Source organism: Falco peregrinus, chromosome 1 (genome assembly GCF_023634155.1).
Source record: "Falco peregrinus isolate bFalPer1 chromosome 1, bFalPer1.pri, whole genome shotgun sequence".
In the NCBI taxonomy this organism is placed as follows: Eukaryota; Metazoa; Chordata; class Aves; order Falconiformes; family Falconidae; genus Falco; species Falco peregrinus.
The window spans coordinates 50882124-50906070 of record NC_073721.1 but is presented as its reverse complement, the minus strand read 5'-3'; the positions used below and the strand labels follow the sequence as shown (position 1 = coordinate 50906070).

The following is a 23947-nucleotide window of genomic DNA, read 5'->3' as shown; positions in this document are numbered from 1 at the left end:
TGATGATTCTTAAATGAAAAGAAAACACTGAGAAAAGGAAGGTTTTATCAGAATATGTCACTTTCCTCTAGTCTTTGTACTGCAGCCACAGAATTTGCTGTGATCTTCAAGGTTTGCCCTAAAAGAAGGGAGGTCAGGCATAAAGTTAGGTGGCTGCTTTGTCTCCTTCCAAATGGCATAAAAATGAACGTGGAGCAGTGGGTCTAAATATGTTTTTGAATTTAGTTATTTGATTAGAGATTATAAGTGAGTCTGAATGGTAATAGAGTCTGGCTTAAGGCACGCTCTGTTTTGCATCCCTCGTAACCTGCAGTTAATGGCTGGGGCAAGAGGAGTCCCATGGACTTCACTGAGCCAGAATAAAAAGCCCAACAGCAAGGCGGCTGCTCAAGCCTTGTTCCGTAACTGACAGCATACGTGTTGGAGCTCCTTTGGTGTGAGCTCCTGCTTTGACTGAATTCTGATGAAGTAAGCTTCTCTTGTATTGTTTTGTTCTGTTGTGGTGGGATTTTCTTTGTTTGGTTGGGTTTTTTTTTTTTAAACATAAACTCGGCAATACTTCAAAGCATCCCTGGGAGCTTTGTTGCGCACAGATGTTTGCTGTATCCAGCCATTGCTGCTGGCAAACTTCTGCTTAAAGCAGTGAAAATTAAGATTAAGCATGGTCAGAAATTTGCTCAGGTTACATTGGATAAGATATAAAACAAACAGGAATTTTGATCTAACTCATCAAGTGCTTAAGTGTACACTTAAGTGTTTTGTAGAGTTAGCTCTCTGTACCTTTGAGAGAGTGAAATTACTGTACTTGTTGAGGTTGCTCACCTTTTTCTTTTACCTCAGAGATAAACTGGCTTGCAGAAATAACGTGGTAGAGAAGTCAGTGTTTTTAAGTGTTTTTTCCACTGTTCAGGGCTTCTCATGTGTAGCCTTCAGAGCTGACATCTCTTCAGCCTGAGGTTAGTGTTTTTCTGTTGAACAAGAGCTTAATTTCCAACTAATTTTCGGTACTTGGCTCAGGTTGTTTTGGGCTTCTCTGCCTCAGTGATCTAGGCATCCATCCAGCTCTGAAAGTGCAATACATTTTGTCAGAGAGTGTTAATCCATACTCACTCTTTAAGTTGAAAAACTGTCATGTAGTAAAAGCTAAACAAATATATTTGTGTATAGTGAATCCACTGATTAGAGTACCAGGGCAGAGGAGGACACGGTTTAGTGTGCTGTCTAACTGGAAAACAGGCTGTTCGGAAATGCTTTGCGTGAAGAAGTAACTTTCTGATTATAAAATTGATTTAATTGAAGTTAATTTGTTCTTCATGTAGGGAAAGAAAGTTTATTCTGTCTTCTCTTCTACAGTTGCAGTCTCCTTCCTTCCTGTGCTAGACTGCCTTAGTCGCAGCCTGTCTAGTGCAAAGAGGAGGAAAATGAGCAGTTGTTTCCTTTGTTAAGGAAACTACTTAATTTTTTTCAAGTATGTTTTTAAGAGAATACTACATCTTCTTTGGATTTGCTATAATTTCCTCTTTAGTTTTCAATACAGGAAAGCTCTTATGGTTTGAAGTTAAAACCGCTTTTTTTTTCTTCTTTGTGTTAAAAGTACGGTGCTGAGACAACATCTGTGTGCCTTCTCTGGCCAAGTGGGTTCACTGAATTTGCATGTTCATACAGGCAAGGTGATCAGTTGTTAGGCTTGAGTGCAGATTGTTTTTTTCCTGATGCTTCAATATGTTAATAATTTGAGCTGATTTTTTGCTATCAGCAAAATTTTCACCTCTGCTTACCCTGCAGCTTGCTAACATACTCTGGGGTTTGGGTGGTATCTTGACTTACTGCAGGAGCCCTGATCCAGCTGCACCCCTCGGTATAGAGCTTTTTCATGGCTTTTGTGTAAGGCACAGTTTCCATTACTAACCTGCAGTTAAACACTTCTTGAATAAAATTGGTTTTCAGAATATTAGCTTAATTGGCTTGTCTAAAATGAAGGATAAATGTTTATTTAATTTGACATTTTTTCCTTTTTACCTTTTGCAATGTATGTTTGTGCCGTACAGAAGCAACTCTGCTTTTAAATTATTTCTTCCGGTTGGTCTATAAGGTCAACTCCAGTAACTTCTAATTTTATGTATTCTTTCTGATAAATTACTTCCCAACAGATAGTTTTCAAGAAATAAGCGCACAAGTGTTTACTGTAAATTATAGTGTAATATAGTGTGTATTTGGGTGTGTAAGTCTGTTACCCATAAATGTATTTGTATATAGTATAAAAATGTCTTACTTCTTACCTGTCTCCTTGCCATCTTCACAATATATATGTTTGTGTAGCTAAAACTATGACCAACTGTGATAGTTTTGATTGCATGAAATCCGTGGGGTGAGCCTTGAATACTTTTACTTGGTTTCCAGTTATATCTTTTAAGTTCTTCATGCAACTGCTGAGTTGCAATATGTACTTTATGTTCCCTCCAGAAGAGCACGGCCCATGAACAAACGGATTTAAAAAAACAAGATTTCATGCAACCTAGAAGATGTTATAACAAATCGATCAGCCAAGGGCATGCTAAGGTACATCACCTTACCAATAAAAGAAACAAGTAATTTCTGTGGAGTAGGGCTCCTGGGCCACGTAACAGTCAGTGTTTTATTAAGGTAACAGTAAAATGGAATAAATGAATGCATACACATGGATTATAACCCTGAACACCAGTGGAAAGTTCTTACGTGCAAATACCTCCTAAGAATTATTTATTTGCAATGTATGTGGATGTTGAGGTTAAGAATGGGAGGACTCATAGCAAATAGTTGTCAGTCTTGGTGCAGTAATGAATTATAGAGCGGATTTAATGATCTAATTACTGCATGTCATTATAAGAAATAACACAGTTCATTTATGTATTTTTCACTTGGTGCAAACTGTTAATTCTCTGTACTGTAACACAGAAGCCCAAGTTTGGTACTGTTAGTTTGAACAAAAACCACTCCATTTTTTTTTGACAGACTGAAGTAACTGATAGTACTTCTCATTGACTGCAAAGTGTGTCTCGGCTGGCAGGTTTCGCTAATTTGGATGCATGGTTTGGAGAGAGCGCTTGAAAAGGTCAGCTCAATTCTAACATAAATTGGAATTTTAATGGAAGTAAATTTTTTCTGTATGATTTTTAGGTATTTCTAAATATTAAAAATGCGACAGTATTTTTTGAATGAGGTTGTTACATTCTTTTCAGTTTGAAGAGTTTATTTTGAAAAAGCCCCCTTGCTTTTACAAGGTTTTGAGTAAACCTGTTAAGATGCTTGGAGGGAGATAAAGGATCCTGTTTTTTATTGCAAATTTAATTTTGCTGGTTTTCACATGCAGTCATTAGGTTTTTTTTTTTCAACTGAAGTTGCTGATACCTTAATTGCTTTAGAATAAAATAAAGAACTTCTAGGTTTTTCTTCACCCAAATAACCTCTGAAGTGGAATATCAAATGTGATGTAGGGTCTTTTTCCTTCCCAAGAAAATACCAAAACCAGAGGGATTACAGACTCTGTACAAGTATGTTCTGTAAAAGGCAAGGTGCATGGTAATCCTTGGAGAATAACCAGATGGAGAAGCAAAATCAACCTCAGGGATCACAGAAGTAGAAGGCAGGGAGACCTGAATAAGATAGAGATTCCCTGAGCTAAAACTTGAGAGAATAGGAAAATGTGAGACTTCCCTGTTCAGTAGACATTTATGTGTGGATGCTCAGCTTGAAATTGTTCCTTATGTTGCGTGGCTAGAAGGTGCTGGAGTTCAAATGCAGGGTCCTAATTTGCGAAAGCAAACTTCACTGCGCTCTGTTGGGACGTGCTTAAGTACGTTCACTGTTCCATGCTTTGTATGTTGGTTGGTATGGTGCTTCATTACACGTGTGTTCACTGTTCTACATCTGGAGCCTTGCTTTAAGTGAGCATCGTGTCTGTGCTGCCTTTTCCCCAGTCGCCAGGGCATCATCTGTGCCAGGATGGTCCCAGTCGGTGGCTGTGCAACCAGTATGTCAGAGACCAGAGCCATGAAATGGGTCCAGCTTGTACTGCTAAATATGTTCAAAGTGTTAAACTTCTTTACTGGAGAGAAAATTTTATAATTTATACTAAAAATGAAATTGATATGTAAACAATAAGATTTTTGAGGGTATTTTTACTATAACAAGGGGGTTTTAGGCCTGGGGAGATGATAGCAATTCATGTCAGGCATTCTTACACCTGATACAGTATTGGAGTTTAAATACTACTGCACTCCTTGAACATGTTTCCAGTGTTACTGGTTAACGTGTAGCTGCTGGTTGTTCCAGGGAGACTTTATTTGGGCAGGTGTGGGTGCTATCTTATCCCTGTTCAGAAAGTTTTACGTTAAACACTCAGACCCGCAGGGTGGTCCTCCCTCTGTTCTGTGGCGCTTTGAACTTCTTTAGACTTTTCCAGTGACAGTATTGATGACCTGCTCTGTAATACTGTCTGGCAGCTGCTTTCCTGTCTGGAAAAGCACCATGTTAAAATAACATGGATACACATAGCAGCTGGAAATAAAAATTTTCTTGTTTGTTTGCTTTTTTCCCTTCTGCAGGAATTCTGTGATTTGTTGAGACAAAGTTGAAAATGATCTTTTTCTGGCAAGATGTTTGCTTTTCAAGACTTCCCCCCCCACCCCGTTATAACTATAGGGTAAATACAAGCATTTATTTTGCTAGCATTTGGTCTTGAATAGACATGAGTAAGAAGTGAAGGAAGGAGGTTATTTCTCTGATTTTTTTGCAGGAGCTTTATTCTCATTAGCTTCAGGCCATCAGAAAGTTACGTGTTCTCAGCCACTGCACATAATGAGTATGAATATTAGATCATAACTGTATATGAGAACTGTTTGCTTATTCCCCTGTTTATGCTCACATAATAATGGCAAAACAGGTTTTTAAGGGACAGCAAGATTAAGTGCTTGGGTTTTTGACTTGACTTAAGTGCAGGCACTGAGCAGAAAAATAACATTTTCCCTCTTACAGATATCCTTCAGGTGTCAGTTCTGCAGGATCCTGGTTTTATTACATCAATCACAAGCAGCTTAAGGCTTCCAAAAACATAGTCACAGACAGATGTTGAGCCTGTCTGGGGATTAGAAATATCCTCTTCCATTAAGTATAAATTAACTTAATCACCAGGTATGAAAGATAAGCAGCATAAACATCATTCCCCGAAGCTTTCATTAAAATTCTATTTAAAACTAGGCTCGTACTTTCTATGACTTGATCCCCCTTCAAAGAGATTATATCTGCTGTAAATTTTTACAGTGACAGAGTGACAGAAATTAATGTATTGGGGGCAGTGATGTTCTCTATAATTTAACTTCTGCTGCTAGTCATCTTTTAGCAAGAGAGATGATTGGCTTATTTTTAAGTAATAATTGGTCTCCAGTCTCTGAAAAAATGAGAAAGCAATAAAACTGCCTAGCACCCAGTTGCCAGAAAATGAAAGCATAAAGCCATATTACTTAACAGCAGTGTAATCATCAGTGGTGTTATTTTGTGTATGTAGAATTCACCTGCTTTAATAGGAGGATTACTGCTGATAAAATGCAATTGCACTTCTGCTTTCTACTCTATTGGATGACAGGGTAAAGCTCCTTTTCTATCCTAACATAATCATGACTGCTTTCTAAGAATGATTTTCCACATGGGGAGAAATACCATGGGGTTTAGTTTTTTTTCTACTCTACTGTAAGACACTTGGTGGTCTAATTTAATGTTGGTTTCAATATATTACCAGGCTTTACAACAGGTTTGCCTTTGCAGTATCCTGTATTACTATTTTTAAGGCAGTTTTCTAATGGAACAAAGGAAGCTCTAGAGAAATAATGAGGCACGTAAGTACCTTTAAAAGCAAATAGTGAACACAAATAAATCTACTAGGAATAATAAAAGCTACCTCCACAAAAAATAAAGAATTTGGGACTATATTTAATGATCTTTGTTCTATAATAATTTTTTGCTACAGTGGAACAAACTCTTTCAATGCAGGCTTTGCATTGCTTATCCATTATTTCATTTTACTAATGCCGTATTTTCTGCAGCATTCAAATAGATAATATAGGTAATAGCATAAGCAGTCATGCTTCTGTTATGTTAAAAATAATAAATCTTTAGCTAATGCAGACTAATTTTACCATTATTCTTAAAAAGAGAAAGTTGGAAATAAAGAATCTCAATTAATAATTAGGAAATAGCTTTTTTCCTGGCACATTGCACCTGAGACCCCTCAAATGCATTTCTTCACTTTAATGGTTTAAACTATGTATTAGAGGGTGCTGTAGAAATAAAAACAGAGCTCAAGTGCAACCATTACATACAGCTGGATGTTCAGCTCAGGTGTGCAGGATCTGCGCTGTATCTCTAAAGGACGTCTCCTCTCCCTGGTGTACTGCTGTACTGATTCCAGTCATCACTGAATAAGGTGGAGTTTAACAAAACTAGATTTAATCACAGTATCACTGGTGAACACTTAGAGCATTGGATATCAGGTTTGAAACTGTTTATTGGATTGAGCTTTACTTTAAAATACAAGGGAATTAACACAGCCTTTCTGACTTTTGATTTATGTAATAGGCTTGTTGAAAACCTAAACACTTCATTTCATACATGTGTCTCCTTAAAACACCCTAAAATTAAGCACTTTCTGATCCGGAAGATACTAAGATCACAAATGCCTATATTGTCTAGAAGGATACATTTTTCAGAGGATAGTGGAACAAATCCTCGCTTATTAATGAGGGCGGGTAAGATCCGTTCCAGACTTCTGGGCTTCTCGGGTTTCTGTGAACCGGTGGTTTCTCTGTCTGGGTTCATCTTCTGAAATCCTTCCACAGCCCTGTTGTCAAGGGAGGGATGTAAATATCTTGTTCCCCATGCTCTGGTACTTTATGGATGGCCACAACTGTGTTAGCTGTTGCCCATATTGTGATTTTTTTCAATGGAATCTGAAAGCTTATTTACATTACAGGATATTTGAAGCTATTTCTGTAGCGTTCTCCACATAAGAGTGGACAACAGCTTCTTGAATGCTTTCATCTAGGAGTGAACAGACACGGCCGCATTTGTATAGGCTAAAAGTGGGAAGCTGGGCACGGTTTGCCTCTGCACCGTCTCCTGTTTCAGAAATTCCTCTGATCGATGCATGATTCAGACAGGAAAGACTCTGTACAACTCCTTTGAAAGGGAAGTATTAATCCTTGAATAATACTTGTCGATAACTGCAGTAAGCGTAGCGTTGCTTGCGTGGCTATTGGACATGTTTCCCGATACAAACTGCATTTCTTCCTAGACAAAATGTGTAGGACAGGACGTTAGCTTGTCTTGGGTTTCAAGTTTGAAGTGAAGGCTTAGTCTTTCCTGCATATGATATGAAAATGTCAGTGATATTCTCACTCATCGCTTTGTGCCCTTGACGTGGAGCAAGTCGGGACCACCACTAGGTTTCTACGTCTTGGAAAGACTCATTAGCAATGTGTTCAGGTGGCAAACTTTCGCAATCTTCCATTTTCTTTCAAAAGCTACTCAATCTTTAATGAGATGTGCTTATTTTTATAATAAGTCCACCTAATCTCAAGAGGCAGCGAGCCATCCTTCTCAGGGGACGGATGTCTGTGGAGCTTGAGTATGGCACATGGTGAGCAAATAACACTCATGGGACAGAAAATGGGAAGTCTGCAGCGAGCAGATGCTGTGTGTGAGAGGTGCTGCGGTTGTTGATGACTGACTGCAGGGACTTCGATTTAACTTTTTCAAGAATCTGCTAAATTATTTTGGTTTCGTTAAGCAAATGGCAAAGCTATGGAGTATATTTTTTAATTTAACCTTGGGTTCACCTAAAATGTGTTGGCCAACTCTCAGAAAAAAAACTTGGTATGCTCCTTTTCTTCCCCCCTTCCAGAATGAATGCAATGTTGGGCCTTGAAGGTGCAGGCAAAGTTAGACATGGTCATGTTCTCAATAAGGTTAAAATCTAAGTGAGGTGATTTAACAGCTTTATTTCTCTGAGATAAGGATTCTTTTTTCTGAGAGAGATATGGAAATTCTGATTGTTTTCAGCACTTTCTGCTTCCAGGAGACAGGACAGCTGCTGCATTTTCAAATTGTTTTTTGTATGATGTGAAGTTAGTTGTCTGCCAACAACGTGGTGATTATCAATCCTTATTCTTAATGTGATTGATTCAGCTCTTTGAAATATGGACTCTTTATTGTGGTTGCTTTGACTGCCTCAAAGCATTCTTGGAAGTGTTGAATAAACTATACGTAAGAGCAATAATGTTTCTAGCAGAATTTCAAAAATCTCTTACTCTGTGGGGTTTAATATTCTTTTGTTTTTGTGCAACTTTATTATTATTTTGAAAGGAGGAAATGCTACTGCTATTGATGTTTTTTACTTTGCCAGGGGGTGAAGAGGAGATGAATATTCAGTTTCTTCAAATGAAACTCACAAGTGGCTGGTATAAAACAAAAGATGCTGATTATTCACACAACATGCAGTTCAACTATGAAACTTCTTGCTATCGTGTACTGCAAGTACTGGAAGTCTCTGTTAATAAAATTAACTGGATTACTTCATAAAAGTAATGAATGGTTGATAATGCAGAGACACTGCTCTGGCTTTGGCTTAGTTTCCTAAACAATTTATTTCTGAGAATGAGCACAGAAACATACTTCATACCTACACAAGCCAGTAACAAACACCAATTTCTTGGGAGGTCCATATACTGTGGTGATAAATGGGTGGATAGATAGATTAGTCATGCAAAATACTCTCTGCTTTTAACTATGTTAACATAGTCCTTGCTTTGAGAATAGAGGCTCAGCTGAGGGAATAATTATAGCTTCAGAATTCAGAACCTAATATTTTCTTTTATTAGGTAAGCAGTTGTCAGCTGATACCAGAATTGCTTAATATATACTTCTAGCAATGCCCTAAATGTTAAATGTATCAAGTGAGCATTCTTAGAAATATTAATACTGCAGTTCTTACCCTGTTTTACACTGAACTTGACAGCTAAATTTTATATACAAGTATACAAAATGCTGCAAATTTTGAAGCCTTTAATTAGTAGTTGCAAATTTGTTTGTCCCTTAGCAACTTGTATTTGCATAAAGATTAAGGCCGGTCAGAATGAAAGGGATAAAACATAGATGGAGGAAACATTAATAAATTAGTAATCATGTATAAAAGATAAGTAGTCTTAGATGTCATTTCCATAAGCTTTATTAAAATTGAAATTCTTTTTTTAAAGATGCAGTTAATATTTTCTGCACAGTTGATAATTTCTAAAGAGAGATCTGTCATGAGCTGCGGAATTAGAGAAATTAATGTATTGAGGTCAGACATTAGTATGTAAATTAAGCTTTGCTTTTATTCTGTATGGCAACAGAAGCATTACCTTATATTTGACCTTTCATTCATTTAGCCTGACTCAGCTGTGTCAGTCAACACAATTAATTCAAAGGAGCAGCTTTAAAGTGTGGGGCTCAGCTTGCTTCTCCTCCCCTCGCCTGTTGGAAATCCTGTGAGAAAGGAGCTAATGGAGGGAGCCTGCGCAAATTCGCTTTCTGGACATTTGTTTAGCATTTTGGAGTTTCTCGTCCCTTCCCCACAACTCCCCTGTGGCACTTGTCCATAGACATTTTTTCAAGGTTTTCAGGGAGACTAGGGCCAAGGGTGAGAACCCTGGGTGTTGTACCCAGACTCCCAAGGTGAAGCCCTGAAAGAGACAGCGTATGTAAGAATTTCTTGGAAGGCACATTCTGGAGTAAGAAAGAACTGGATGATAAGTATGTGTAGGAGTTTTCAGCAACACTTTGAATCTGGCAGGTAACACTACAAAAATGTGTACTTCTGTATTTTCCAATTGACCGATGAGTTAATGGTAGGAATGGAGGTGAAAATCACTCTTACATTTTCATTATTGCTGGGCTTTGGGCTGTGTTGCGGCTGTGTGTAGCTGTACTGCCAGTGCTTATACCGATCTTTGATTGCATGACCCTTGGGGAGTTATGCATCCGCCTCACCCTTATGGTGTGGTGATGGCAGATGGCAGCGAAACACAAAAGAAAATGTAATGGTGCATTGCAAGTGAGTAGCATTTATCTAGTGCTAGGGCAAAAAACTGGTTGTGCACTCTTTCCTTGTAAAGATGTGCAGATCACAGTAAAACTCTGTTTTTATAGATAGAGAGCCTGGCTGTAATACCCAGCTAGGCAGTTGTTCTTAATTGCTCGTGGTGAGCCCACACTGGGATTGGGTGCATACAAGTGTGTTGAATAGATCTACAGAAAATAAACTCGTGTTGAAGTAGTGTCTGTGGAGAATTACACTCTGAATAGAGTCAGCATAAATACCTGCAGTTAAGGTGAGCGTGCAGAGTAGGCAAGTCTATGTATCAGTTCAGTTTTACAGATCTGCACAAGCTCTTGTGCAGGTTTGGTTTGGAGAGTCTGAGGTTTTAATAAAAGTGCAAAATATAACTTTCACTTTAATCCAAATTATATGATCAAATTAATTAAGCTGTAAGCATTAGGAAAGGAAACCTTGAGGGAGGGGGGGAAGATAAAGAACGAAAACAAATCATTACACTTCATAAAAGCAGTAACCTGTAAAAGCAAATATTCTCTTTTTTTACTTAATGGAAGTACAAGATTTGTCAATAAAGATTAGAATTAAGTTTACTTGTTCTGATTTAAATATTTTGTAGACTTTTCCCAATGTGTAAGTGGAAAGGAATGAGAGATGCAGTAGGATACAAAAAAGCTGGGTTTATTTTTAAAATACTTTTCTAATAAGAAATACGGTTTTAAGACCTAGTTCAGTTAGTTTGAAATGAGATGCTGGTTTTGAGGTTTTTATCCATGACCTCAAAGGCAGCTGTAGGCTTTTCTCCCTAGAAAGGAGGGGAAGAAGGAAGTTCTAAGTGGTAGTGTAGAGCCTCTGCTTTATTACATTCAGATTTTTTTTTTTTTTAACCATAATACAGGGTGGTGTCTATAAACACGATTTTCTATGACCCTAATACAACCCAAACATAGTTTAATAATTTGACATATGTCCATTCCCCCTTAAGCAGGCAGAGTGTCTTCTGTGACTCCCAGCAGTAACGTGTCCAGAGTATTTCTTTACAATTATGGGTTGGGTGTTCTCTTCATGACCATTTCACATTTCTTTTGAGGGTAGGGGTTGAAAAGCAGAAGGCTGGAAAAAACCTCTTTTAAACTACTGTACTTCCTCAGAAGTTCCAGGGACTTTTACTTCTGCAGGAAAGAGGATTTGTGAAGGAAGCCCAGGTCTGCAGCTGAAGGGTACGCTGAGAGATGCTGCTCCACAGGTCAGACCTGTCTCAGGAGTGTGGAGCAGATGGACAACGCTCCAGCGTCCCTTCTGTGGCTGGGCAGCACAGGCACCGAAAGCACTGGCGCTGTAATGAATTTCTCTGAAGCCGATCCCTTTTAACAGTCTCTTCAATGTTTTCTGTGAAAAATGAAATCTAATGAAATCTCCTCAGCTCTGCTTGCATCTTTTAAAGTAAAGCTTTATACTTTTTTTAACTGAGAATGTTACTGATGAATGAGTAATGTGCAGTTGAAAAAACTCTTGAATTTAGAATGATAAAGGGTTCAGGGCTTCCAGGCGTCATTAACACAAGAGTTGTGTTTCAAACAACACAACCTTCTCTCCTACTGAGTACAAGTTTTCACATTTGGTCAAGGTCTAGTTCAACTGGCTGAAAATTTGAATTTCTAAATTCACGAGCAGACCTTTTAAGAACAAAAATAGAAGCCTGTGCGCTTATTGTTCTTTGGCTGTACTCACTCTTTTGGCAACCCGAGGGTACTTGGTGGCAGTGAAACCACCATCCAAACTAATAATTTATTACTTTAAGCTTTACTTAACTAATGGCAAAAATAACATTATTTTTCTACTTTGCTATTTACAGCAGAGGAACATTATCAACGCACTACCTAAGATTTGTATTTATTTTTTAAAGACTTTTTAGAATATTTTATCTGAAAAATGATCACATTTATTTATAGATATTCAACATCAGTGAAGTTAAGTGTGGGTACAAAAGAAGTACTGTTATTTTCAAGTTTTGTAACAATAGTCTTAAAAAAGCAGATGCTTTGTGAATCGCAGTGTGACAGTCCCATCCAAGCAGCCAGGGCTTGGCAGTTTGGAGGACTTAAACACCAAAGACACTGAACACAAATGCTTTGTACAAAGAACTGTTGCAACACTGTGAACGTTCAAAGTTCATCTCTGTAAACTTGGAGCTGGCATGTGGTGGTTACAGTTTGGGCAGGGGCTGCAGTGGGTGGTGAGCTGCTGCCGTTTGCAGGTAACATTGGGAGGTATGAATGAGTTCAGAGCCCAGATTCAAGCAGGGTTGAAAACTTGGCCCCAAAAATGTCTTTCAGAAATTAGATTTTGCAATTTGGTTCATAGTACTGAAAACTTTTTTTGCTGTTCTTGCCTTCCCCCCCCCCCCCCCCCCCCCCCAAGGGCTCTTTGTCTTACTGTTGCCATACATTTATTTTCAACATAGCTCTTGCTAGGAGGTAAAGGTATAACTTCAAAGTATTCCATACTAAAAGGGGACACAGTGTGGCAATGGATTAATGTCTTTTAGGGAAATTTCGTAGAAAAGAGAGCCTACAAATCCCATGGGGATACTTTTTACGGATGATTGGCTGCAGGATGGCTGCAAGAGGGGTAAGGAAATCTGCCTTTTGCTAAGTCAGAAGGTACAGATTTACTGTGGATTTGACCCAACTTTTACAGTGCTGTGGGTGGATAATAACTATGTTGATTTTTGTCCTCTGCTGGAACAGAACTTTCAGAAGGATACTAAATCTGCTCAGGAACACGAAAGATCAACGTAGTAAAAACACTAATTTTTTTAGTACCTAGTGTGAATTATACTTACTCTTCATAATGGGTACTTAGGAAAATCACTGGAAAGAAAATGAAAACCTGCATGTGCTTAGTGTGTGCCAAATAATTACCGTCAGCTATTGGACTTTCTGAACTTATGAGAACAGCAATCCTTAATTTTATCTAGATCTGTCAAATGCAGAGAAAAAGTAAACATGTCATGCTGAATAAACATGTAACATTTATTTCAGAACACCATTATCTTGATCGGCTTTATTTAGGGAATTTGGCAACAATGAAGATGAAATAATGTATTTTGACAGTATGCACAGAGGATTTGAAGAAAAAATAATGGGATTGCTCAGAAGTTTGCCTTGTGAATAGTGCCAGTATGCATTTGTGTGAACCTTGTTGCTTCTGTATGTATTGTTAGAGTTCCTTCTTTGCTGATGTTCCTTACTGTATTTCTTGTACCTTACTTGTCAGGGAAGGTGAAGGCTTCTAATCATTATTGGAAAATAAGTTTAGTCTTAGATTATTACAGTCTCTCAGCATTTCCCATTAAGTATTCCATGAAATTCCATGCAAGTTATCTTTTTTCTACATACCTAATTTTGTTTGATGCTAATGGTAACTGCATGTTGGTACTATCTGATGGTTCCTTTGGTATGCGGAGGAAGTTGGCCTGTTATCTTTTGTGAGGTTGTAAAGATTTATTGAAAAGACTATGGATATTTTACAGCATCACAAGGAATCTACATTGGGGAGCACTGTTTCTGTGTTATGGGAGGGGAAAGTTGAGATGTATGGCTTTTAATGTTTAGCTGTTTGGATTAAAAAGAAATATCTGCCATTCTAGGAAAAAAAATAACTCAGTAGGGCCTGATTCTTTGAGAACCTGTTGTTACCTGAGCTGTTTTAAGTGATCTAAGGAGCATTACGGGTTAGGACAAGGAAAAGTAAGAAGGGAAGTGGGGGGGGAAAAATATTGTTCCAGATCAGGGATGCAGAAAGGAGTAACACAATCTGATGTCCATCCCGGCTTTCTGTGATGAAAGAGAAACTAAAATGTCTTTATCAATGAATGCACTATATTTTTTTTAAGCATTGTAAGGGTATCAGGGAGGTGTACCTTGTTGTCAGTGTTTCACTTTTGGAATGTTTTAGGTGAAATAAATTTAAAGGAATAGGACTTTCAGAAAATGCTGAGGAGTCATGTGGAAAATGTCTTAAACTGTCATAATTTTGAAGTTCTAAGATCACCTATCCAAAAAATATTCATTTATATAATTCGGTAGCTGGATTGATAGCCAGCTCCCTGAATTTCTGAACACTGGTAATGTTTTCCATCTGTTTCTATAGCTTGGGCAGTGCTATAGAATCTGTGGCAATTTAATACCTGTGTAGAAAACTGCTGACCCTTCCTAGGAGACAATAGCCAAAGGTCCATGTAAAAGGAGCCATGCAGGGCCAGGGTGACTGTGTGGTGGTGTGCTGAGCAGGCACCTGCTCTTACCTTGTTGAAGGAGTAACCGAAGATTTGGACAAAGGAGAAGTTTAGTATAAAAGACAAAATCTCAAAACTTACAGAAAAATAGTATGATGGTGCCCAGCTCCCAGTCCTTTCAAGGGGAGTGATGAGTTAACAGTAGTTCTCACAATTAACCTGGTAATGATGGGGCATCTCTGTCAATCATATTTATAGGTGTGACTTTTAGCATCAGAGAATGGTCTGCTTGTTATCCTTTTAACTCCTATAACGTGATTTCTGCCCTAGGGAACCTTAGTATTTGTTCTTGATTTTTTTTTTATTATTGTAAAGATCACATAAAATAATGTTTTATAATTTAAAACAACCACAAAACCTCAGAATATTGACTCTTGTAAGAATAAAGTTAATGTGAGATACCATTGTTCTATGTGCCACAGGTGTCAGACTTTGGAGCATGTCTCAGAAGCAAATGAAGAGCTGTTAGATGCTGGAGCAGCAGAGAGACCTGAATCCGATGCCCCCAGGAGTCCAGAGCCTGGCCTCCCCTCCCTTTGCCTCAAGCAAGTGTTCCCCAAGTACGCAAAGCAGTTTAACTATCTGCGGCTTGTGGACAGAGTGGCTGCGTTGTTTATCCGATTTCTTGGTGTAAAAGGGACGACAAAGTTGGGGCCGACAGGTTTCCGAACGTTTATAAGGTTAGTAAACTGAAGGTTTCTTTAGAAATTGCTTAAAGCATCATCAAAGTGTTAGAAGCTCCTGGTCCTTGGGCTAGCACTGCTGTCCCTGAGCTTATCTTAAGTTTTGTTGAATAAAAGCAGGTCCTAACAGTGGTACGCTTTTAGCTTATAGGTTTAGTAGTGCCTTCCAAAAAAACTTTTCCCCATAAGTTCCATCAGACCATTTTTATAAAAAAAGGTGTATTTTTGTCATTCCAAGCTCCCAAAACACCTGACCTCTGTGAAACTGTGTCTGGTAGGATCCTAGGGTTCTTTATTCCGCAGCAGAACAGCGATGCTTTGGGAGATACTATTTGCAGTCAACATGTCATGCTCCTAGTAAATTGTAGGAATAGTACTGTGAGAAAGTGACAGCTGAAATTGGGTCACTTCATCTGATTCTGTTGGCTGTGGGGACACAGCCATCTGCCCCAGGCCACAGGAAAGGATTTCCAAATGCCAGTTGCTGATGCACTGTGCACTAAGGATTTGCATTGTGAAATTGCAACTTGCAATGGCAAGGAACTCAATTTATTTTTTCACATACTTTTTATTTGTGAGGGGTTGTTTTTTTCATTGTTTTTTATGGATATATCTGTTCTAGTCATGGTACCAATATCTCATTTTCTGTCTTTCGTTGACAATGACAAAAGAAATAAGCAGCAGCAGATGTATTCTTAAAATACAGATCCTGTTTCTATGCAGATGCATTTTGCATTCAGGAATGAATATAAACAATTTGACTTATACAAATGACAATATATAGAAAATGACTGAAGACATCTGCTCTATCCACAGACCAGTACAGGATTGTTTCCAGTTCTGTATTTTCTATTGTTTAGTCCAGCCTGTATTTGGCACTTGACAGAGGAACACAGAATAAATGCCAGCGTTTTCTTTTAAGAATATTAAAATAAATTGCCATATCCCAATTAAATGGTGTTTGCAGTTTCTTAATGCATGTTAAATTAAACTTTTAAATACAGTCTTCTCCCCTTCCCCCTGCCCCCAGAGGATCTATACCAACTCTATGGCCCTTCTCTGAAATGCTGTCACTACTACTCATTTCAGAAATAAGGCCATGTTTTTAAGACATGAGCTGTATCACTTTTCAAGAATAAGATGGTACACAAGTGTGATTGTGTGTGTGTGTGCATGTGTGTGTCGGCAAGTGGTCGCAGAGACTATCCACTCAAATTTTGGCTACTCAAAATCTGTTCCCCTTTGATAATTTCTTCATTCTAAAACAAGAACTAAAAGGGAAATACCGAATGTGTCTCTAGTCCTTGCTTGGATGCTGCCAAAGATTTTTTTGGGATCTAGGCTAGACCTTAACTCTGTTTTAAGGGACCTCTGCTTAGACTACTGAAAATTAAGATTCTTTTCAACTATCCAGGTAGGGTATTTTTGTTGGGGTTTTATCTCCACCCCCCCACCCCCCCCCCCCCCCTCTTTTTTTTGTTTTCTTTCTTTTCTGGCTACAAATTTTGGCCAGCTCTTTGGCATGTGCACTGGTTCTAGCCAGGCTGCCAGACATCTGGAAATTCTGGACAGATGGCTAATTCTCATACACAGATCAACACTACACTGCAGGCTCAGACCACACAAGTGTCAGATTTCCTACATGTGCTTATCACCAGATGCCTGAGATACATCCCGAGATGCTGCTCTTTTCCATGCAGTGTTCAGTAACGTACAGGGTAAATCTGTTAGGCCTTCAGGCATGAAGAAGTAATTCTGTGTCTGAAAGCTTTCCTCCAACCTTTTTCAAACAGGATCAGTCAGTCAAACAAAAAAGTAGTTCTCTGTGCAAACTCATGTGGATAGTCTGTGCAGATTTGTGTTGGCTTTCACAATGTACCGTTAGAGTACAGCCTAGGAGAAGCTGTGTGTAACAGTCAAGTCATTTTTAATTGAAATATTTAGGGTTTTTTTTCTTCTTTTTCTTTTTTTTTCTGTTTTGTCACAAAATCAAAATAAACCAGTTAATCTGTAATCTCATCTGCTGCCTTTTTGTGTCTGGAGATCAATGTGACTTTGCATGTGCAGTTTGTATTTGGGTGCATGCCTCTATGCCACCAGTGTGATCTGGACAGGCAGCAGTGCTAGGTACATACAAGTTCTGCATGTGATTTTTTTTTTTTTTTTTTTTTTTTCCAGGCATGCAGGGCCTGTACCATTTCAGATACGTGCGCTTTATGAACTCCGGTTTGTTTGCTCTCTGCTGTATATGCGTTATTAGCCTAAGCATGTTACAGTGGGTGTGTACATATGACATTGCTAAACTTTTCTCCCAGTGTTCTCTCAGTTGCCCTTGCAGAATTTTCCCTAACTTGGAAGTTCAGATGTAATCAGAATTTCTTCTTCATTTTGTCTGTTTTTAACAGAAACTGCAAACTGAGCAACAGCAATTTTTCAATGGCTTCTGTAGATATCTTATATATTGATATCACAAGAAGGTGGAACAGCATGGGAATCGACCACAAAGAATCAGGTAACACTGTTTTGTAGTTCAAGACTATGGAAGCCAGGGGAGGTGGGGTTGGCCATTTTGGTAGCTGAAGCACACCTCAAATGTTCAATTAAAAAAAATGGGAACAAGGCATGTACATCTGAAGCATGTACATGTACAACAAATTCTTCTGTTTAGTTCTGTGGCAGTTTCCCTTTATCTACAGAACTGATAACTCTTAGTTTTCAGTTTATTTATTGGAACAAGTCTTCCTCAAACCCATTTTTATGCTTACAATTTTGCATTTGGAAGACTTGTTGCTATTTGCAGAGAAGCATTTAAAACTATTCCCACTGGAACCTTCAACTTAATGCAGTATTAAGAAATTACGCCCATATTAGAGTAGCTTATGTGGTTTAGCAAAACCCAACCATACCAAAAGCTGTGCAGGAGCTAGAAATAAATATGCTTAACTTCTCTTTGATTTGTGTTCCCCGGCAAGATTACTTTGGGGACAAACAAAACTACCTGTATTACTTTTCATTTCCCAGAGAGTTGTGTCATCCCCACCCCACCACCCAACAGTATGCTTCTTTTTTTCATGTTTGTTGTCTTTGTGATGGGTGAAGAAAGGACAATTGGGTTTTTTCACAAACTTCCACAGTGCTATTTAAATAGGTTCTTACTAAGGACGAGTTGCAACAAGCACCCCTTGCTGTAAATTGATTTTTCATACAGGAGCTAGGTCGAACAGCCAACCTAACCTTCAGTAGTGAATTACCTCCCCATCTGCTTGGTCACATTTTTAGATCTGAGACAGTAATCTATCAAATGGCAGAGTGCAGGGATTGTTTTCTTATTATATTGATGGCCTCAATACACCATTTAATATATAACTTAATTTCTAAAATTGCTGTTACATTTCTATATGAAATTGAGTCCATAAATTTGGCAACTTTTCCATAGCTTTTGCAAAACATTGGATAATTTCAATTGCACTAGTATTCCCATCTAAAAAAAAGAAATAGAATGTTCCTGATGACATTTTTTGGAGCCATTTATAGCAGGGAAACAGCAGCTGCAGTATTCTGAAAGGTTTTATGCCACTGTGCCTTGTGGCCATCAAGTATTGTTAAGGTTCCCCTTAAATCAGTGTGGGATGAAGAAATCCACCTCAGTGCTGCTGGTGTAAACTAGCATGCAGGTCACAGAGCTGCAGGCTGGCATTTGCCCAGAAATTGGTTCAAAATATGTTTTTATATAGAAGCTGAACATGGACATCAATGTATGTACTCCTGCATTTTTTTTTAAATGCTATAATAGCAGAAGAATCAAAAGTAGTCTCCAAGTTGAGACTGACTTTTCTATTGTTATCCCACCCCCCTAAAATATATCTGCAGTTCCCTCCTGCATAGATATCAACAATCAGTGATACACATAATTTGTGAGAGTATGATCAGGTATCATAGCAGTAGAATTGTTTTGAATATTTGATTGTGCTTCAGAAATGTTAATGAAGCTTGTATTTGTATGAAACAGGTAAGTAAGTATTATTTTGTCTTGCTTGAACTTAGGTATCCTATAATATCCTGTAGAGTCTGTGTGTACGAAGTGAGATAAGGTAAGGCAAAAGGAGAACAAGTAAAATAGACTTTTCACATGGCTGATAAAAAGAATAAATCCAGACCTAAGATTAAAAGGGAGAAAATGAATGTATAGTGTAGAAGAGATAGTATGGTTTATTATGCATGACCTCCTGTACTACTTTAGGGTCACCTTAGTTTCACAGGTATGTAAAATTTGAGTATTTGCATATACCCTTTCAGTGTGGGTGTCAAGTCATTTATGTGGTTAGCTGATAGAATTTGACTAGCAAAAATAATAGAAACGCAAGTGAATCTTCAGGCTTTCAGAAATCAAGCAACTTGTTGACAGTCTCAATGAATGAGGTGTTTCCTAGGTGTTGAAACACAAAATGTCCAATGATTTCTCTTGGCTTTGTGTTTTGCCCACTCCAGCCGTAACCAATACGGTAACTATTGCTGCTGTTGTAAACCAGCAGCTTCTAACTTTTTTGATTGTATGTTTCGCCACAGTGTCACTTATGGAGGAGAAAGTGTGTATGTTACCAAAGGTGCTTTCTTTGCCTGCAGCTCACCGTGACTGATAAAATAATTTACTGAGCTGGCAGCTGCTGCTTTCAGATAACTCAACGATTCCTTTGCAAGTTATTTTACAGCCAAGATTGTGAGCGACCCCAGCTGCAGCCTTCGTTGAGAGAAATTATACTTCAGAATCTAATTGTAATATTTTGAAAAGATGTTTTTCCTGTAGCATCAATAAGCCCACATTAAGTTAAAAACCCCAAACCTTTCAGTATCTCCTCCTAAAAGAATTTTAAGTGTATGTTTAAACTGGGAGAGCCAGTTAAAAGCACAAAGCAGCTATAACGGTTCCTTGTTGCTGGCATTCTGCAAAACCAATTGTGATCTGCCTTCTTAATTAAGAATTAAAGTAGGTATTACTTCAAGTTTTAAATACAATAATTAGTGTTAATATGCAGCCCTTCTTTCCATTGGCTGTGGTAATGTATCACTAGTGAGATGTGCTCAGACAACACCCTGAAGAGCTTGTACTGCAGCATGTGGCTTCTGCAGGGGACTTTTGTTGGTGAGGGAGCAGAGGGGGAGTTTTATTATAGCAGAGAAATTTTTTGGCACTGCACTGCTTTCCCTTCGTACACACTTCAGCTGTTTGTTTTTTCATTCAGTTGAAACAAAACTACTGTTGTAGAGTTACTGGGGATGGCTGGGAAAAAAGCCTCTTCACCTTCAAAAGGAAGGCTAAGGATTTGGACCTGGTATGGTCTTTGCAGGAGAGAAGATCAAATAAACTCACTTTTGTGATAAGGTGATACTTGGTAATGGGGTTATCTTTATAGTGCTACAGACTGAAATGACATACTATTTCAGTATTTCTACACTTGAACTTTTGTTTTAGGTCCATCTAAATAAACCAGTTCAGTTGCTGATTATAAACTTGTTTTTCTCTCCAAGGTAGATTGTTTTTCTTGAAGCTCAATATGTTACTGTGCACCTGATTTGGTTTCAGTTTAATATTTGAGGCAGCAGAAATCAAGGCTGATATTACATCAGTTTAATTGTACAATATCTTAAAATTGGTTGTTGCTGTACCGGTTTGCCTCTGGATGCCAGGCTGCTGGTCAGGCTGCTGTCTGCAAGGCCAGAAATAGCCTTGGTGATGGAGAGTATCGCCTGTCTGTAACCGGGCTGGGGCTTACCCTGTACTAAAACACTAAGTGACCTCATGTGTGTTACACACAAATAAAACCTCTTTTGGTCTTTGAAGAACAATTTCTTTTCTAAGTGAGCACTCTAGGTGGCTGCTGTTTAAGTTAAAAGATGTTAACTAAACATGATTTTATGTGTCCACACCCAGCACATACACATTTGGCCTTGCTGCCAAAAGAAACCAGATAGTGTTACGTCTAAAGAATGTAGTTTGCTAGAAAACGCTGTGCTATGGATCTCTTATAAAAGAGCCTTTTGCTTGCAGGAATGTGTTTGCAAGCCTTTGTCGAAGCTTTCTTCTGTCTGGCTCAGAAAAAATACAAGTCCCTCCCACTACACGAGCAAGTGGCGTCGCTGATCGATTTTTGTGAGTATCAGCTGGCTGCCCTGGATGAAAAGCGCCTGGTTTGTGGCTGGGGGATTGTGGAGCGCCGAAGTGCAGTAGTTCCTTGTCAGACAGATGGACTTCACCTTGCACCAGCTGCACATGCACCCCTCTTGAATCGCACGGCTGCGGCTAGTAAATTTGCAGATTGTAAAAATCATCGCTATTAATGGTGCTGATTCACCAGGACAGAATTGAGAATGAATCCCCGGGTACGTACGTATATTGCAGGAGGAAAGACAGACTCCTGAATTCCCTCAGCTGATAGTTGCAATTATTTATTTCAGCTTTTTTTAATTATTAACACTCTTCAAAAAGTCTACTGCAAGCTCCCATTCTCAAATAATGATCCTGGTGATGGCTATTTATTTACTCCTCTGTTGGACCTACAGCACACCTCAGGTGACAAATTCTGCTTTTATCCCGAGTGTATAGAGAATGACTGTGAAGATAAGGACCAAAATACAGTGGGATGATAACCAGCATCATGGGATTGGTTGTACTGGTGGAGAGTAATGCTCATATCAAAGGAATTACGCTGCTTTGTATGCACTAGATGTATCATGGAAATCTAGTAAGGAGCTGCAGCCTCCAATACCAGTTGTGGACTTCGGAAAACTAACCTGGAATTACGTTTGTGGTCAGACTTCAGGCTTTGACCCTCTTCTTTCAGTGGCTCGGACTGCACATGTTGGAATCAATACGGAGTTGGTCATTTTCTATGTACTTAAAATTTTTTTAAAGTCAGTCTTGAAACACAGTGAAATCATATTTTGGCTTCTACTTCTTTGTACAAGTCTTTGCCATGACAAGAACTGTTAATTTTTTAAAGAAACTAAAGATGTTTATCCTTTTGCTTCCACAGAACCAATAAGCTCACACTTATTCACAGAAAAAAATTACTTCATTAAGTTAAATTTGGTGAACTAAGCGGTGGTTTTGTCTTCAGGTACTAAGCACTGCTTCTGTAAAAAGTTTTACGGTGTAAAGGCCTAAGACATTATTGAAATTCCAGTGAAACCAATCCTGCCACTGGCTTTAGGCTAAACTAATTGTATTCTAGGCTTGCTTGTTTTTTGCCTTTTGTGTGTCTCTTATCCTATTTGGACTTGCAGTAACATCTAGAGTAGATTTTATTGTATTTTTTGTCTTTGCACATATTCTTAATTTTTTCCCTTAAATAACAGTATAACTTTGTACAAATGAGATCTGTATTATTTAACAGGGTATTTTGTCAAGAATGCCGGGCTGTACCGCTGGAGTTGTACTGAGCAGTCTTATTTTTCAAGAAATGAACCATGACTTCCATAATCACATTCTTTGTGTGTGTGTGTGGGGGGGGGGGGGGGGGGGGGGCGCAGCTAATCAGGACATGAGACTGGCTGAAAGGACAGGAATAACTTGGAACTTCAGGGCTGTTCAGTCAAATTCTTTTTGGTCTCATATTATTATAATAATGTGTGTCTACATCAGAGTTTGATTTTCCTCCTCTGTTCTATTCTTTAATGTAAATGAATCTGCTTATGTTCTAGTGTTCTTCATACTGTCAAAAATTTGCGAAGGAGTAAGATGGCACAGCATCTGGGTATTTAGTTTTGGATTGAAGAACATTACTGGAGCTCGATGTCAAAATGTTCCAATGGCTGGTGTATCGGAAAGGTGACCTTACAGGAATGATGCTGTCAGTGCAGAGGGGGCCCACCCATTTAATGCCGTGGACTAAATGCACACGTGGTATTGAGGGAGTTTTTACTTCAGGAGAAGTTTAGGGTTTCTTTCCTGATTTTAGTTTTAAGCAGCATGCGTTTTTCCTAAGTGGCAATCAGCAGCATGGCAATACGATGCAGAAGTCAAGCTGAGCCCACAAGAAACTACTACCTAGCATGTGTTAATAGCAGATCTGGCTGTCCCTTCTCTTCGTCTTTTTCTGCAACATCCATAGGAGTGGGAGTAGATGATCTTTTTTAGTTCAATGCCTAGACTGTTTGAAATTTTACATATTGTACATAGGACAACAATTGTAGACTAATGCCACTGCCCTCAGCCTTGTTTAAGTTTCATAAAGGTTATTGCAGTATGAAGATAAAATGCCAAACTCCAAGGTCTGGCATCTGTCAGAACAAATGAAGCCGAAAGTCTTCCCCCCCCCCCCCCCCCCCCCCCCCCTCACACTTTCATTGTAATATATTTGAAGACATTCACAAGTTGAAAAATGGTTACTTCTTGTTTTGTGACATCTGACATTTGTCTTGCGATTGGCAGTGTGTTACTAGAAAATAGCTTACAGTTTCTCTCATGTTGTGATTGATGTCCTGTAAAGACAGAGTTATAGGAGTCGGATTTGAAATGCTACAGCTGCAAATGCCTTTCCTTACAGCTTTCAAGTAGTACAATCTATGGCCCAAAATATCCAAGTTTTGCTGTTGTGTAAGTTACCCTGATATCAGTGGAATAAATTAACTATTGTATATAATGAACACTGGTAAGATCTCTCTATATTTTGGAGATCTTTATATTCTCTGGATCTATTACAGATTTTTATAGCCTGTGCATATGCAGTCTGATGCAGTATGCCCTATTTATTTCGCACTTCAAATATGAAGGGTCCCTTGTAGAATAGTGCAAATATTCAATTTTCTGCCTCTAGTAATCCAGTGTTCATGTATTTATGTAAT

General features: G+C 38.5%; 1 protein-coding gene across 2 annotated transcripts in view; it reads left to right on the top strand.

Moving 5' to 3' along the window:
• Positions 1-22527, top strand: part of TTLL11 (tubulin tyrosine ligase like 11) — a 50326-nt gene extending 27799 nt beyond the window's left edge. The window contains exons 1-5 of one of the 2 annotated variants that reach the window (XM_055814119.1): positions 2301-2559; positions 2992-3091; positions 14846-15103; positions 17512-17618; positions 21153-22527. In XM_055814119.1, coding sequence (XP_055670094.1) covers positions 3066-3091; positions 14846-15103; positions 17512-17618; positions 21153-21442 — 681 coding nt within the window. In that variant the 5' untranslated portion in view covers positions 2301-2559; positions 2992-3065 and the 3' untranslated portion in view covers positions 21443-22527. Of the gene's footprint in view, positions 1-2300; positions 2560-2991; positions 3092-14845; positions 15104-17511; positions 17619-21152 lie in introns of those variants that run through there. The other variant, XM_055814113.1, reaches the window with a different exon arrangement.
• The last annotated feature ends 1420 nt before the right edge of the window (positions 22528-23947 follow it).